General features: G+C 40.9%; 1 protein-coding gene across 1 annotated transcript; it reads right to left on the bottom strand.

The window, feature by feature from the left end:
• Positions 1-618: 618 nt before the first annotated feature.
• On the bottom strand, positions 619-13,555 carry LOC145452218 (uncharacterized). The gene is made up of 6 exons (XM_080330444.1): positions 12,752-13,555; positions 7,662-7,747; positions 6,240-6,393; positions 4,697-4,812; positions 4,224-4,553; positions 619-2,727 (listed from the first exon to the last, which is right to left on the bottom strand). The coding sequence occupies exons 1-6, from the start codon at positions 12,810-12,812 to the stop codon at positions 1,222-1,224; spliced, it is 2,253 nt and encodes a 750-aa protein (XP_080186570.1). The 5' UTR covers positions 12,813-13,555; the 3' UTR covers positions 619-1,221.
• Between the last annotated feature and the right edge of the window lie 5,080 nt (positions 13,556-18,635).

Genomic DNA, 18,635 nt, shown 5'->3' with positions numbered 1-18,635 from the left:
GCGAGTAACTGTATATCTACATTCTACATGCTACAGTCTGATTTTATTAGCCTATATAGAGTATCGAATATGAAGCCTCGATAAGTTGAACAAATTGATGTGCTACAATAGGCACTACCCCTCTACAAATCCGTGAGAATATACGGGCATAAACTATATTCGTTCGATTTAAATCATGTAAGAGTGTTGGTAAAGGTGAGCACTGCGCAATGTAAGCACTGAGCTTTCTAAGAAACATCGATACTACTGCTACCACATCGTAGGCAGTGATCGTGTCGTTAGCGGTCAATTTATTTGTGATGTAACAATGGAGGATCAGTGAAACGTACAATCAGTGAATGACTGATTGCTCTCATAGGTTACACCGACGTATCGCGGACAACTCGAACATACATACATAAGATAAGGGTGATTCAATCGACACCGTTTACTTAATGACTTGAAATTGAATCGTTAATTTTGCTTCGAGTCACGAGTCAATCCACATTTCTGAAGCGCCGAGTCAAGTCAAGTCAAGTCAATTTTGCAAAGTGACTCGAGTCAAGTCAAGTCATACGAAAAAGGTGACTCGAGTCTGACTCGAGTCAAGTCATGACTCGAGTCATCCCAACACTGATCCAGGGTTAAGGGCTCGGAACCCTTTACTAAATATGACAATCTAGTTTTCAAATACACATCGTCTTCTTGATCTACGCTGAGAAATGAACTGCCTTGGAAGTGACATTCCAATTACAAATCCGAAATACAAACAACGCTTCGCTATGCACGTTCTTCATTTATAAGTAGCTTTCTAGTACTGCCGTAAAATGTAGACGTAGTGCAACGTTTATGTTACCGTCGAATTGAGAAGTCGATCAATATTTAGATATTCGGAATCAGTGCCACAGTTAAATTAGCTTAATATCAATTATTATAAATTCTGAGCTATTTACGATGAATTGCGCTATCACAGCATGATTAGTAGCCTACCAGTTTTTACAGAGAAAATATGACCCCCACGACTAATCCCATGTAGTGAGTTCGAATTTGTGCTACCATGACGTCGCGAATTTTCAATTGTGACGTAACAATTGACTGACATGTATGGCCCTACGGGAGTTTAAATGGAAAATATAGGTCTAACATGGCTCTTCAGACGAAAAAGGTTCCCGACCACTGCTATAAATGCTAGCAGTGAATAATCCACAATATTTAAACTTTATAGCCTACTGCAGAAGTACATCAATGGTTAACATTATTGTCATGTTTGATTATAGTGGTCTGACCAATCAAGTCCGAAAATTCCGAGCTAGATCTATGATTTTTCACGACCCGAGAATGATCACGATTACTAGCCACTTTGGACAACATTGTGCACGCTTTTTCCGATAAATCGGGTCTATCTTTCCAGCAGAGTCCCAACACTGCGCCGATGAGTTTGTCACAATAGCTTGAGTAGAGGAATGGGTTCAATGCACTATTGATTGGAAGCAGTACTATACCGCAAGTGGCGTAAAGATTTGGTGATATTGACTCCCCAGATGCGTACAGAATGCCAATAATACACACCGGTATCCAACAGGCAAAATCAGACACTAAAAGTCTGGTTACTCTTGCCTGCAGCTTACATTTCGGGACAACTGACTCTTGACCCAGATGTTCCGATTTTGACACAGTGACCCGTATTATGAGAGCATAAAAAACGAACAACGTGAAAAATGCTAACAAATTATAAACGACCAAAGTAATAGAAACCTGCCAGATAGGGTCGGACGGCCTTGCAAAAATGCGCGGCATACATACGCTGTTCTGTCCGTAGAAACCAAACCATTGTGGTGGCGATCCGTGCGGACAAATGCTACCTAGGATTAAGTTCATCTCAGGTATCGTCTTTGGAGTGGACACAGACAGCGTACTGTTTATTTTTCTCATTAACGTCACATATTTGTTTATTGTGCTTTTAACGGCGTCAATTTTCACGACATGACTGTCAAAAACATGACAGTTAATCGCCACTTCGTGTGTGAAATGCACTCCCATCTCGCCAAGCAAAGGCATTAGGGATATCATTATAGCCAAAATCCATGCAATTGTCACTGAGACCTTGACTCCATAGTCAGTCGCCTTTGACTTATAAGTAAGTAAAGGTTTGGATATGGTCACGAAACGGAACATGCTCATTATCAGCATTACCATTACGGACATTTCACTCGAAATCATTGAGATTACTCCAAGCGCAGTACACGTAGCGCTGCTTCGCCATTGCAAGTCTTCTTCGCAATATTCTCCCGAAAACATGAGACTCTTTACTCCAACTGACAGCAAATAAATGGACATCAAGAAATCAGCGAAAGATAGTGTGAGCAGCAGGGTATGATGTCCACGGGATATTTTGTTGAGAAGTTTTCTCTGTGATACCACAGTATGCAGAGTGTAATAAATCACAGCGGTGTTCCCAAGTAGCGCAGCAGTCCCGCTAATCCAAACCATGATTCGCAGTGCAGTTGATGAGACCATTTCTGTTTCGGAGTGAAACGACAGCGGCCCAATATTACATTCGTCCCTTCCATCGATGCAGTCTCTTTGTCCGTCAAATAATTGGGATCGTCTGATGAACGCTGCTTCAATTTTGCTGGTATTATGAAATGCCAAATATTCATAGTCATGGCAATAATATCGACCATCTGTGCAATTTCTATCGATGCTTTCATCCGAACCGTCGTCGCAGTCATAAACGTAATCGCACACCTGTGAAGTTAATGAATGTCGTTACAAGTTTACATATAGCGCGAAGTCGATAGCCGTTTCCTTTTTCACGCGCGATTACCGATGGATTAGTGCTAATTGGGATGTTCGGGGATGTGTAATTTTAAATACCTATACAGAGTTGCATACAATTTACCCATCAGTGGAGTATGAGTGTCCTGGTTATTTTGAGTCCATATTATTGCAGTGTCCGTTACGGCGTTATCTAATAGTGAATCCTGAATTTGGTGAATTTGGCATTAAAACGTAATAGCTATTATTACTGTTGTTATGAAAGTAATACATCAATATTATATTATTAAATTCGAATATGTTTATTTCTCCATTTATGAGCGTGAATTGTGATACCCGGCACTTGGTGAATTCCGCACTCGGCAGCTAGTATGTATGTATTGGTGTCTTCAGGTTATGGATAGTTTAGGATTCGGGGACGCCAAGAAGTGCCGAATTCAACATGCTAGGTTCGCCAAATGAAGAATTCACTAGTAACATTTGCATTAACGAAGCACCATGAGTGGTGTGTTTCTCTCCTTTATTGGTACTGGTCGCCTGGACAAAGACCTACGCTTGTGCATCGTTTTGTGTTCGTGTATATCCACGTTGTACGCGTGTCATAAAGATTTGTTTGACGGTTGCCCAGAGTGCTCGCTTGGTCTTGGGGAATCGCGGTACTTGCGTATCCTTACATCCCATGAATCCACAGTGAACGCGCGATGTTCATTATACTTTTCTTTCAATATTCAACAGGGGTTTTGGGCCGTTTCATTCGTCACTACAGGATCTCACAGGTCATATCAGAACTTTTTCAATCAATGTTTAATGACATGCTGTAGCTTACACGTCAAAAGAGCGACCCTTCCAATGTATATTCCACATCTACAGTGCTAAGTCGCTAATGATCTGATATTAGTCATTTCTTACAAATTTTGTATTCACTATTGACTTGTATCACGCCAGTCCGCCTGAAGAATGCATACAGGCAACAATAATCACCAGCAATGGGTATTTGACATATCTACGAACAGCATACATATTCAGTATACTGCATAATATGTAGACAAGGTTGACGTTGACACGGATCAAAAATTAAAAGACAGTCAAAATTCTGAGTAGCCTAACCTCGACATTTGGGGAGCTAAATAATGAATAAATAGAGGTCATGACTGTTCTAATCGAGGCCTTTATTACCAGTTTAAGTATAATTATCGGAGTTCGTATAGGCCGTGTATAGCTACTCTGACTTATGATGAGCACTGGGAATAAGACGGAATCAGAACAAAGGGCAAAATATAGGATAAATCTTATAAATAAGGACATTGCAATTTTATAGGACATTGCTCTTCAAAATAAGGACATTTTTATACACAAGGACGGTATGGCAACCCTGTCTATATGTAATGAAGTAGCCTACATTAGGCCCACAAACCACTGTGCAGTCTAAACCCGCGCGTTTATCTCCAATTACTGAGCTATATTACCTTTGAAGATTTGATGCTGATATTGAATTTACGTTGACAATAGAATCGATCGTCACAGCCAATTTCTTCATCATCTATTCTAACTCCGTTACAGGATGCCGCCTCCGGACTATCCCATTCGCCGTCACATATCCAAGAGCCTGGCAGGCAAGCGAATTCGTGTTCGCAATAGCGCCGGATACGCGACCCCGCGTGTTCGAAACATTTTGTACGACATTCGTCTTCTCGACTGTCACATTCAATAATCCCGTCGCATATGGTCGCTGTAATGACCTCGCTTGTGTGATCCTTACTTGTTCGTAGGCACTGAACGCTCACGGATTCATTCTTCTGTTGACACAACAATTTATTTTCAGTGTTATGAATATAAACATTAACGAGGATTTAAGTGACACCTTACGGAGCATGAATATAATTAAACAATTGTTGATTGCTTTACGACGTCGGCTTTACGACAACTATGCTGTTCATACCTCGGTAGATTTTTGTGAGCAAGATAATTTTTCGTTGGCGTATTGCAAGCATTCGGTACTGTCCCCGCATATTGTGGTCTTGTTGCGGCAAACGATCTCGTGGCATTTCGAGAAATCTGTTTAGAAAGAACATTAATAAATCAGTATGTTGTCGTGTTATCATGTTATTTTCGTGACGCGTAAACCGCCTGATCAAACCTCATACATAGCGTACAACACATGCGCTGCTGGCAGTAAATAGGGTAGTGGTGGTCAATGACCATATGGTGACTTGATCCGTACACTGACTTAGGTGCTAGTCAGTCATCACTCATTATTATGGATGAATACATACGCAAGTATGTTCGCTTATAATATTTCTACGTTTAGAGTTCTTAATCCATTCCTTCATGTATGCGTATCGGTTAAGCCGTTAATCCTATATAGCCTACTATAAAGATCACCAAGGCCACACAGAGTGGCGGCCATAACCGATGTAAACATTCTCTATATACTGAAATTGATTATATGTTATACTCGCACCACTAAAGTGGCCTACATCAGTCTTGTTTCATCTATCGAGTGAATTTGGAATGTATCATAAACCACTGTGTACCCTTGTGTATGACGATCATGTAGCACAGTGGTTCTCACGGTAGGCGCCTGCACCCCCTGGGGCGTTTACGACCTCGGAGGTGGTTTTATTTATAAATTGAGCGATTGGGGGCGCTGAGAGTAACTTGGTCTGTATGGACTATCAGAAAATGTTTGGGAAAATCCGTAAATTAATCGTTCTCTCTGTACACCAGTTAGGTATATGAATATGTGGTCACGTCGTTCGCGGCGATACAAGGTGAATTCAATAGAAAATCGTCACCAACGCTATCTGCATATGTTGATTGTTATGCAGGATTGAGTTTTCTAACTAACCAAAAAATCAATCAAACAACGAATAAACTAATTATTAAGTGACAAGTAATGTACGATTGTTTTCACTGATTGTGTCTGACCGGGATTCCGTACAAAATGTGACTCCGACATAGTGTACATGCTGCCAATAATTTTTGTCTGGAGTAGGATGGGGTTATGGGCGTTCGATACCTGGTTTGCGGTCCTTGGGGGGGGGGGGCGTTGTGCAAAAAATTCTGAGAAACACAGATCTAACATATCCCCAAAAATTCAATACTTCTGCGGCACATTATACATTCCAAGAACAATTGAAAATATCAAACTTTCAGTATGATGAGGCCATTCTGGTTTATCAATGCGCCCGGAGGTATGGTAGAATAGGCCCAACGGTAAACTGCACACTCCGAGATGACCATATACAACACCATATATACTAAAAAGGTTGATCTTATTCAATATTATGTTGCAAAAACTATTCTGTGACAGCCACAAGCCTATTTATATGATTATAAGTCTATTAAGTGATATACGGCCCCGCGTGAAACCATGCTGACCATCTTGTTAGTAATAACAATCACCTTCATTTTCATGCTGCGGTTTCGTTGATACGTACGACGACCACTATACGCAATAAACCGAACTATGTTTTGTGCACCTTGTTGTATACCGCAATTCGGCGACGGGGCCGTGTTGGGGTCGTACAAAGTATTGCATATCTCATCCGGAACTGTTTGACGCGAGCACAGGCATTCGTCGGAAAAATCTCCACAGTGTATCAATCCGTCGCATACAGCTTCGGAAAATATAACCTGTTCAAAATAAAACAACGTTGCTATTGTTTATCGTGAAAGAAGCATAGTTTTCGAAGATCGAAGCAATATCAACAGAACAGTAGCACAAAGAAAGAAAGTTACGGAAACCGCCGTAGTGTTGCTGCAGAAAGCAGAATCGAAGTCAGTAACGAGTAGAGCTTACAATTTTTGAGAGTATGCCATACTGAATAGGTTGTTTATGGAACGGTCCTCCCGGCCGATTACTCAAGTGGTGATATTTTAAAACTATCATTCTACTTCTGTAGTTTACGAGTTCGGACGTATTTCACTTTATAACTTCGATTTTGTCTAGTAATAGTGTTTGATCAGATTTTTATCACATCTGCTTGAGATTTCCACAATAATCTAGCGAAATAGCCCATGTATCACGATAACGGTATCTCTATTTGTACTTTGGTAACATTATCCGGTAATTATATTTTGAAACGCAATTTGGTTTCGGACCTATACGCACCACTATGAATGTTGCCAGTGGAAGGACGAAGGGTACGCAAACTACTCTCATCGCCTATACTGGATTTCGGCATTGTGACGTCATTATTGAATACCGACGCCAATGTGTTCACCTGCACCCTTGGGCTGAGCTGTACGCATTTCGAAATGCAGTAATTCTAAGTTGCATCATAGGTTCGCATTTGTGTTGACAAAAATTAGAGCCTCTCAAGGGATCCCACAAATCTCGAGTATTCAACTTACGATCCCGCGGGATTTGACACGGGATCATGTTGGTGAAAAAACTGACCATAAAACACCCGCTCTACACCATTATCGGATCCATTTTGAGACAGTGAATAAACACATTTATTTGCCCAGTTGCGGCAATATATTCATTAGATCTTTCCGGTAATACTTTTGTTGATGTTTTCATTTTATCATCGGCTAATATTATAGTCAGAAGTCAGCCAGTCATTTATGGACATTTTTATCAATTTAAAAACACCACAAGTTTGCAATATCGTGGAAAGACAGAAAGGTTTCTAAATACTACTTGGACACGATTTAAACGGCTTGAAACTACTTAATCAGACACCTAACTGGACTAGTCGTAATGAAATATTCCTCACACATGAGCACAGTATGGTTCGACGAATAACCAGTAATACAGTAACCACATGTGGCTCTGATGACATTGGAATGTGGTTTAATGGGTTGTGAAAATCGAAGACTTCGACATTTCAACCGGGTGACATAGATTCGAGTCCTCAATAATAGGCCATCCATTTCTTGATATCGAATAACCGTACCTCATTTGTCGCAACGCATTTGAAGCAATTGTCACTTCCGCTTGTAGGCGAACCGTCCGGCCCGTGGCATGTAAGCTCATCTATACCTGTTAAATGGAAGGGATGACCTAAGCAAAATTGAAGAGTATAAAGGTCTACACTACAGGAATAGATTCCGTCATTCGCCTTGCGACGTAACTTCGACATAATCCCGATCCCGTTCGATGACTCATTATCGTACTCATGAAATTCTCATTTGAATGGAATTATAAATATTTTTAACAGGTGATACCCGGTGTACCGTGATGGTACGAAAACATCGAAAATGCGAAGTCATGCTTAAATTCCCAAACGTCTGCTTCTATGGTTCGGGGCATTATCAACTTCAAGTGTTGACATGATTGCGAAATTCTCAACGCGACATGAATTGAGTCATCGGCGTTTGCGGAGTCAATCTGATTCGGCAGCGAGAGCGAATTTGGACGATGAGACCTGCTACAAATATACCATAGCTTTAGGTTGCACACTTAATCTAATGGTTTCCTAAAATTAATATTATTATTATTTTTATAAATATATATGATAAATATATAGAAGAAATTACTACTATGTATACCTGTAAGAATTTGCGTCGTCAAGTAGATAAATTTTCTCATTCGAGTCATCTTTCTGATATCGCGACAAGTTTGCCGTATTTCCGATCAAAAATGCCGGTAGCCTATTACATAGCCAAATCATGCAGGCAAAGCTAGGTCACTCTGGCTCGGAAAATAACCTTCTGGGACAATTGGTAACTCTCCCTGACCAATTCGGGGATTGTAAGAGGAATAATTGCGTGAATATGCCCGCGGAAGATGAGTTGTGATCACCAGCATGACTCATAACAATAATATGATGAACATTATCATTAACATTAGGGTTGCATTTAAAACAAATATCAATTTAAAACAAACATGTTTAAAACAAGGCCCTAATTTAAAATATTATTTTTTTAAACAATGACGTCACGAATATTCAACTGTGACGTCATAGTGGATTGACATTAACAATTGGAAATATAGTAAATATAGTTCCTTTGATGAAACATGTGTACTATTCATGTTGAACCGTCTATTTCGAGCGTTCCAACCATCCCATATCGATATACGTCGGCTATATCAGGTGGTAATTCTCCGTAGGCTCATACAACATGATTTTGGAAAGTATTTACACAATTATGCCATGATTTTACAACTTGAAAAAAGGGCCTTTGTTTTAAAATGCTGTTTAAAACATGTTTTAAACAAAGTGTTTTAAAACACTGTTTGTTTTAAATCCAACCCTAATTAACACCATATGCCTCTAAATTAGCGCACGATAATAATTTTCTCGTTGCGTTGTTGAGTTGCTGTGTTACGACGGTTTGTCGGTAGTATGTTCAATTGTTCAATCAATCAACGATCGCATGTCATAGCATTTCAGGAGGGAATTCTGATTCAATTTAACAGTGTTGAGTCATGTGAATAAACCCTGATGCTCTTGGTGGTTGATGAGTCTGTCAACTGCTGTCAATTGAAGCGGCAAACAACATAACAACAGTAATTTTGTGACGATTCACGAATAATCCAAAGCTCCTGAACAAGCATTCTTACTTTTGGCCCTCGGTACGGAAAGACAGGACAATAAGATATAGTACCACGCAGTGGCGGCTCGTCCTATAGGGCAACTGGGGCATTGCCCCACCTAAAATTCTGTTCAATAACAATTTAACCATTTATAGACGCACAGCGCTCAATATATATCGAGATCACAGCGAAACCCGCGTTCTTCTTGTGCTTTCGCTTGCAAATGCCCATACATAGCGAAGTCTCCGCGGAAATCGAATTCTCTTCTGTGTTTTCGCTTTGTGAATGCCTAGCCGGGGCTTGCCCCGGTAGCGCTCATAACAAGCTTTCACTATCTATTCTCTCAAAGCTGTGCACAATTAAGAAACGTTGCTTTACTCTCTCCTATTCGTAAAATGGCCGAGCAACCGGGGCAAATATGCTTGCTCGCCCCGAAGGTGTGATGTAACAATCGTATCTATATCTGAACTCGGATACCGTGATATGCGTTGAGTCGACCGTTGCTGGTACAGGTCGATTTTGATGGTGTTTCACACCATGATAATTCTTGAAACTTGGTATGTCATGTCGTGATGGTGGTATTTAACACTGTCCTAAGTTTCAGGGTTTCTACTCAAAGTTTAGGGTAGTAATTCCGTTTCCAAAGTCGAGTGTGTGCTGATCGGTCATGTATCGCAAACATATTTCACGCAAAGCCGGTATTGGTCTCCATTGATTTTAACGATGCTCCTTAGCTAGATCCGTCATGAACTTTTACATGGTATGTCTTGATTTTAGTATCGAACGCTGTGCCAAGTCTCAAGGTTGACACTCAATGATTAGGGCAGCAATTTCGTTATTAAGTTCGAGTATGGTAGAGATGTGCGCTGATCTGACACTTAGCCTACCTAACGCATTGCGGATTTTACGCAAAAGCCGGTGTATCTGTGTTCCATACTGAGATAGATGATGAGATGATGATATCATGAAACAGTTTACTAACATCCTCGGTTTGCATTCAAATATTTAGTTTTATTTTATATTCTCCAATGTCAATTTCACCGTGGAATGGTGGCCTTCGGGCCATTTGCTCACAATTACAACCCCTGTCAAGCGCGATAGCTGTTTCGTTTTCGATGGCGGCTAACAGCTGATCGCTTGATCAGCCGATGCCTCAGTAAATATTACGCAAAATTCGGCGTTGATCTGTTCGTATTAATTTTGACAGTGTACCATACCGAAAACGGTCATGAGGCTATACTTCTCGATGATTTCATGTAACAGTGTACCAAGTTTTCGGCTTTCATCCACGTATTTATTCGGTAATATATTTTCCGAAGGCGATTTTGCAGCAGACATATAGACACTATAGACCGTAAGCCGTATGTGTCGTGTGACAGTCTCCAGCCTCAAGGCCAGAATCTCCCAAGCTGTACCGGGACCGAATTTCCGAGGCTGCTATCCGTAGTTCTTCAGAATGATGTTTTGGATTCAATATGACATTTCCTTGTCCAATCTATGAGATAACAATTGCGTATGTGTCCGAACTCGTTGACCTTTCCAGTTAGGCATACGCAATCTCTCGATTTATAGTCATTTCCATTTCTGCAGATAAGTAGTCAGGTCAAGTGCGAACATGAATCGTGTTGAATCTTTGCTCCGTACGCCGTTTAGCCAGCTGCCTTTAGAGCAAAAATTAGAGGTAAAGCGACTAGGTCCGTATCAGCCTAGAAATTGCCCATTGATCCAATCGTACGCCGGAGGAAAGCGCACTCGTGCCTTTTCTTCAGCGCATTTCGATAAAAATGAATGGCTTACTTATGGCGAGGATAAAAACGCCTTGTTTTGCTTTTACTGTCTTTTATTCGACAGTGCCGGTACCGGAAGCAGTGGCTCTTGTTGGAACAAAATTGGTTATCGCGATCTGAAGCATTTGTCAGAGCGTCTGAAAACGCACCAAAAATCCCAAGTGCACATGGCTAGTGCAGTTAAATATAAATTGTTTGGCAGAGTAAATGTAATGCCGCAGCTCAATGAAAGTTATCGCGTATCAGTCTGCAAGCACAATGAGCTTGTAGATAAGAATAGGCATGTTCTCTCTCGGGTGATTGATGCCATTAAATTTATTGGAGTTCATGAATTGCCCCTTCGAGGCCACGATGAGAAGGAATGCTCTCTCAATAGGGGGGTATTTTTGGATCTAATTAAATACACGGCTTCCATTGATAGCATTTTGCGCGAACATCTCGACACCGCGACAGTAGCTAAGGGTACCTCAAAGACTATTCAAAATGATGTGCTTGATTCGATATATCACATCTATCTACAGCATTTGTTTACCGAGATTGTTGACGCTGAATTTCTATCTATTCAGTCTGACGAAACAACTGACATTACGTGTTTGTCACAACTAGTCGTGATTTTTCGGTTCACGAAATTTGGTATGCCAGTCGAACGATTCCACAGCTTTGTGGCTGTTGACGATCGCACTGCTGTCGGAATTTCTTACGTATTAAAAAAAACATTACAGCCCTATTCAGTTGAGTCGAAACTTATTGCGCAAACCTACGACGGCGCAGCAGTCATGAGCGGATCGCGACATAGCGTACAAGTTTTAATGAAAGAAGTTTACCCGCATGCGCATTTTTTGCATTGCTACGCGCATCAGCTCAATCTTGTAGTGAAAAAAATTCAATTTAACACAATTCTTTGATTCCTGCTTGAATGATGGCAGGCAAACTCGTAATTAATCTTCCATGGATAACAGCTGGCTTTTTATAATGTTTTACGTTTATGGGTGCCACCGCTTTGATTGCCTATCCCCTGGTCGTAACGCATCAGGATCGTGTACCAAACACTTTCGGACGAGGGCAAATCGATTTGACTCGCTTTCGGGACGAGAATCCATATACAAATCGGGTCGGAGGCGCTGCAGCACTTTACAGAATTGCTGAGCATGGAACGATTGAAACACCACAAGGTGTCATGCGAATGCTCTTTGTAGGTAGTTGGTCTGTGTATTTTTGGTATAGTCTTACTCGGCGCTTGCGTAATCTCTACCACGAAATCATAACGCATGCTACTAAGGATAACCTGATGATTGATTCGTGGCATGGGAACGATTCTTAGTTCGCGTACATTTTGTAAAATAATCATTTGAATAAAAAACAATGAATAAAACATTTGTTACCGCACTTCAAGTCACGCCACCGGCAAACCTCTCGCGGCACCTACGTTAAAAATCATTGTTTACGGGAAATTCATGTGGCCATCATGAACGTTGAAAAACGCTACTGTGACGTCATATTGATAACAAGTCGCTTGCGGCCCTTGCCCCACCACCCGATATTGTCACGAGCCGCCACTGGTACCACGGCCACATTGGCAAATGAATGTCTTGGTAGGAAATTCTCCGTGCCCACCTAGTTTAAGGCACCGCTACAATCCAGACAACAATGACGTCTTGGTGCATACTATTATTGATAAATAAGGAGATAATAATCATGGACACGGTCAAAATGGACTTACCCTGGGCGGTACAAATCCCCTGCACCAGCAGAAGCATTCTCATCACTCTCAGTGTAGTCATATTCGGTCTATTGTAGGAGAGACTTTCAGCTATAATGATTGTCTTAGAAAACTAGGAGAGACAGATTCAAGAACCCGACACTATACATTATATACATGGAAATGTCCTATTCACGATTTTCACTGCTGCAACTATTGTTCTGAATTTCACTACACCTCTTCAAACACCACACAGCTTCGCTGCGAGCAGGGAATTCCTTACAATTCGACTGATGTTTTGCCTCGGGTTAACGAGGAACATATCGGATAATCACCGGCCGTCGTGTTTCGGGACTTCTTTCAAAAATTATCAGTTGGATGAGTCGATGCAGATTAGCGTAACGACGATGCGCCGACTAAAAATTGCCTGCTTGAAATTGCCGAATTGCGATAACTCACGTGGAACAATAGGGACACTGGGCTTTCCTCCTTGCTATCAAAATAAGCTTGATATATCGAGGGAATTGACCTCTAATCTCATTCCTTTATGCCCGCAACTCTTTCGAAAAAAAGTGAAATAAAGTGGAGAATGATGGTCATATTGTCAAACGCGTTGGAAATGCAGTATTATATAGGCCTACTCTTGCCGCGAACTATAATCTTAGCGTATAAAATATATCATAAGCATACACCATCAATGCTAATATTTTCATCTGTACAAGACACGCAATGTGCAATGCAACGTACAAGACACAATGCGCTGTAATGTGAAGATTCGAGAAAGTCAAATCTAATATCCAACTCAACCTATGTACAATGTACAACGTATACGTGCTGGCATTTCAACGCCAATGCTCGACATAACAGTGACATTGACAGTGCTCGTAATCTCTGTGATCAATTTCCTATCGCGCTTCCGCGCTCAACCATTCGCTTTTGTAACATGTGTCCTTCGTACGGCTTTTCACTGTTTTTGTACTCGGCATGAAATACTTACTCTCAGAGGCTTTTTACACCTGTCATTTTAATCACAGCGTACTGTAGGCCTACCGTATTGAACATCGTCCATTCCACACCCCTTCCTATGGCGAAGCCGATTTCCTATCACGGTGTCTGCAAGTCGATAAATAAACGTTGCTCAATGCTCAACACATCGCATATCCGTTTTGAATTCCACACATATAATGGTCGAAAGATGGAAAATGTGACATCGGGGCTCTGATAAATAGAATCGATACGAAAGCAGCCATTTGAATGGAATTATCTCTCGAGTAGGCTAAGGATACTCTCGTAAATTTCTTACAATCCTGCGTTCAATATTCGCTGCGCAAACGTGTATGTTTGTGTGCACTGTGAATGCAGTCGTAAATGTGTCTGACGCGTTTCCCTGTTCATCCTTGATTTCGTGCAAAAATACTCTACAATCTGGACGTTAAATCCAACTTGGGTGATTTAATATGATGTTTCGTATTCCATCCTCTATTTTTCCGATAATTATAAATTGAAGCTATACGTACTTTAGCAGCTCTACGTATGTGGGAGCGATATAACGCCTGATTGCATGTATAACTCTAGTTCCCCAATTCACAATAAACGACGACTCTACCTGTAGTTCAAACCGCCAGCAAAATGGAATGACATTGAATCATGCCTCTAGCGCAGCGGTACTCAACCGGGGGTCCGCGAAGCAATTTCAGGGGGTCCGCGAGACCTCTAAATTTTTAAAATTGTTGATAACCTAATTTGTATTTTATTTTTTAATTTGAGAAAGCATGAGGCAGTTTCGCACCACAACTGCTAAAACCTCATGACTAATATCATCATAATAACCGTCTGACATGGACTATCGTAGTGTGGAAACTCATATTTATTGCAAATTTTCCAATAACCTGCTGATACAAACATAGTATATTGCTGTTTAGAGACGTTTTGTTGGGGTTCGTGGAAAAACTAAAAATATGGAGATAGTATTACGTCAATTAGGGTGACTTCGTAATGCCTGCGAAATCTTCTCCATTTGAAGTTGTCAGTCTCATCAAATTAGTGAACACAGTCGTTTGAAATAAAAATTTCCGAAGTATTTCCATAATTTGTCCCAATGCAAGGAACAGCTTCTTGGAGGAACAGAACTTTAATATACAATTGAATAATATATTCATGTTGAAATGAACCCGAATATTTTCGGCTGACACTCGTCATAAATCGGACAATGATATACCGGCTCTTAAAGCTCGGCTATCAGATTTGGCGCATTCTTATTGAGGATGCTCTATCGACAGAGCTCATTTTTTTTATGAACTAGGAGTGTTTCGTTGCTATCAAAGCATTACGCTCCAACCCTGAAATTCATATCACCAGTATATTGGTATGCAGCCGTGTCTTGTTAATGTCCATGTTCATGGTCGAAAATGTTTGCTCGTAAATAGGCCTATATATGTAAACCCCAACGGTACAAGTTTCATGACAGTCTTTCTCTGGTTGGAAAACGTGGATCCATTTTTTGGAGCATAAAATTTGTCTCTACTTTTAGATTAGGATTTCACTTTGACGGTAGAAACTCTCTGCGGGCTGAATCCGGCCCGCGGTCCGTATGTTGCCCGTCCCTGCGCTAGATGCTGGACGTGATATGTCCAGAAAACATGTGTTTCTTCATTTTGGTGCCGTAAATGTTGCGATCACACCAAAAGTATCGTCGGAAGTGTTCTGCGTTAATATTGCATTAGCTTCCATCTATCTTTGCGGAAATGGTTTTCGGCACTCCTCGTTCATATCAAAACGAAGACGCAGATTTTCAAGACACGACCACGTACTTCAAGAAATACAGCAGCAAAATTAGCTTTGAAATAATGAAAGTCCACCAATTTCTACATAAATAGTATGATGCTATATCTTCAAGAAAGATCATTATTTTGCTGTTTATCACAAGCCTACAGTTCATATTTGCACAAGACAGATGAAGGTTGAACCATAATAGAGCTAAAATTGAACTAAAACTTGAGGGGGTCCGCGAGGGTCCGTGACGGTCAAAAGGGGTCCGCGAAGCCAAAAAGGTTGAGAACCACTGCTCTAGCGCCTTACTTCGAGCATTCAACTTGACTTGACGCGTGACTTGTCCTGAATCGAATCACCCTAAAAAATCGATATACTGGACATAACTCGAGTCAACATATGCAATGACTAGAGATGACCTGTGACTCAAAAGTAGCGACTTCCTCCCAGCACTGAACCCTATGGCCTATCAAGGCTTGTTTGGAGCCTGAAATCTCATTTGCTAGGGATCTGAGCAATATATCGCCCGCGATCGAATTGAGAAAGGTCTTGCCTCGATGACGGAATGCTTTGTTTCGTAACAGCTGTTCGTCATGTAGTGCTGAAGAAAGCAATCAGAATATCACAAATGTATAGAACAGTGGTTCCCAACCTTTTTCGGTGGCAGGGCCAAATTTAGAATTTCAGAGTACGGTCGGGGCCGCCCGAATACCAGGGCAATGAAAGGAACCCAAAATAGTCACCAAAATATGAAAATTCGCATTGTTCCGATCATTCGCTTGACGCCATTGGTTATTGTGTTGCCGCGCTCCCGTTGTTCAGAGCAATCAACCTTTGCTGGCTATTTCGGAGTAGTTTTATTGCCCGAGCGAGATTTCAATTCGTATTTTTGGAATCAGTGCGACACCTCCTTTCGATAAATACCGTCGTATCAAATTATTCGGACGCTTGGGTCACGAGCTATAGTACTACCAATTACGCTGTTTTTTGCCGGCTAAGCAGTACGCATTTCGGCGTATTCTATCGTGAGTCACTTGTTGCACATCTATCCGTAAATTAGTTATCAATACCCAGGGCCGTAACAGCACTTCGTCACCCCACCCCCCCAAACGTTGCTCTTGGCCCCCTCAGGCTAGATGGCTATTTACCGCTATTTATCATCTAAATGGGGTGTCCGTTTTAGGCAGCTTCTCCCGACTAATCGCGCGAAAAATTTCTATTTTTCATGATTGAATCGGTCAGTATAATCGGGAATTGAAAATATATTGGTATCAATTTTATCCTCTCTCTCCTCACGTAATCAGATTGACCGATTGAGCCGAGTGAGTTGTGTTTGAAAAGGTAGGACCGCTCAATAATAATTAAACATCTTCGGGCGTATACCCGCTGGCAGGAACGAAACAGCACTTCGTCAGGCCCCTCAAAACACTTAGGTCTTAAGCTCCCATAGGGTGATAAACCGACCCCCCATCCCGTTGTTCGCTTCTGCCACGAAATCAGGATCACCGTTTAGTGAGCCAGCGTGGAGCGCGAAAATTTTCGATAATTCAAAATAAAATAGGTCAATAAGATCGGGAATTCCATATATATTGCTATCAATTATTGTCCTCTCTGCTCACGTAATTAAATTTACCGGTAGAGCTGAGTGAGGTGTCTTGGAAACTGTAGGGACCGTAAATAATAATTAAACATATTCGGACGGGCGAACCCGTTGGTACGACTTCGTTAAATGATGTTATTTCGTGACCTCCAGTCTGCTATATCAAAAAATATAGAATCGCCCAAACGTACCAAACTAAAAGATGCACACGATTTCAAATTGGTAGTTCTTCACTGGCATATAATTCTTCCCTGCGGGATGGTAGCATATTTGTCTCGCGAGGTTCACATTGCCAAGACAGGAATATTCGGCGCCAGTCATCTAGGCGCCTATGGTCAATTATAACTTTATGTATTTTGTATATACATAACGAAGTTTCTGGTCAGCGTAAGGGCAGTCCTTTTCGGCCAAGGTTTTTTCGCTGTCGATCGTTCTGGCACACTTCTCGGAGTCGCATGTTATATGGCCTAAAACTTTATATGTCTTCGTGCTTCGTGACGCGGTAATGGTCAACGCCGATATGCTCACTTCTATAAATCTTGCATATTTTATCTTGGTGGAAGAGTATCCAAAAATGAAGATACTCGGAAACTTGAAAATTTTTTGAAAAAGTTGCATAAAATTTCATAAAATACTCTATAATTCATGCTAATTCACCAAATAATTTAGGGTCCCCTTCGAGCTCGTTCCCCCAATTGGGGGACTTGGGGTGCGGCAGTTACGGTCCTGTCAATACCTATATCTATAGGTACTGCTCGTTCAACTGGAAAGTTAGAGCACATTGCATTGAAACAGCAGTGACGTAATCTTAGCAGTCTACTCATAACTTTCCTGCAATCCTAATTGAAAACTCCAGACTCCAAGCCAAGCAAGAGTATTTTATAAATATAATTTTTTTTTCATAAATTGATTTCTCAATATTTTTGTGGGGGCCGCGGAAAGGCTAGGTGGGGGCCGCATGTGGCCCTCGGGGCCGCGGTTGGGAATCGCTGGTATAGAAGTTCCGAAATATCCTATGTAAAATAGTTGCATATACAGTGCAAGCCATATGATGTACACACCAGAGTTGGATCAATTACAATATTTTAATACAATTACAATTACAATTACTCAATGCTAAAAATATCAAATTACAACTACAATTACAATTACTGTTAAATATGAAATTATTAAAATTATAATTACAATTACAATTACTTTTAAACATGTAATTGATTCAGTAAAGAGGTTTTCTTTGACAACCGTAGCGACGTAATTAGCAACAATCTCAAGTTATTCATGTTTTATTCCTGATATGTAGAATGCCCTTTAATTAAAAATAACTCGAACGTATTCGAACTATTCCTAATCATGAATACTGAAAACTACAAGCACAGAAAAATGTTTCAAGCGACTGTTAAGAACCAAAGGTTTGAGCGACTAACAGGGAATAGGCTACAGGACAGGCAATGAAATGTAATCAAACGATTAGGCTACTCAGAGCTGAGTCAGGATAATGAAATGTAACTAGTAAGGCGTCAACGATAAGGATGATAC

The sequence above is a fragment of the Botryllus schlosseri genome, chromosome 12 (assembly GCF_051294905.1).
Source record: "Botryllus schlosseri isolate E-star chromosome 12, Bs_hap1, whole genome shotgun sequence".
NCBI lineage: Eukaryota > Metazoa > Chordata > Ascidiacea > Stolidobranchia > Styelidae > Botryllus > Botryllus schlosseri.
The sequence above is the reverse complement of the archived record's forward strand: the minus strand, read 5'-3'. Positions and strand labels throughout refer to the sequence as shown.

Coding starts and splice junctions, on each gene's coding strand:
- LOC145452218 (XM_080330444.1), bottom strand. CDS start 12,812: ATGACTACACTGAGAGTGATGAGAATGCTTCTGCTGGTGCAGGGGATT. Junction 6,394..7,661: donor AATGCGTTGCGACAAATGAG/GTACGGTTATTC, acceptor TATTTTGAACAG/GTTATATTTTCCGAAGCTGT. Junction 2,728..4,223: donor TCAGCATCAAATCTTCAAAG/GTAATATAGCTC, acceptor TTAACTTCACAG/GTGTGCGATTACGTTTATGA.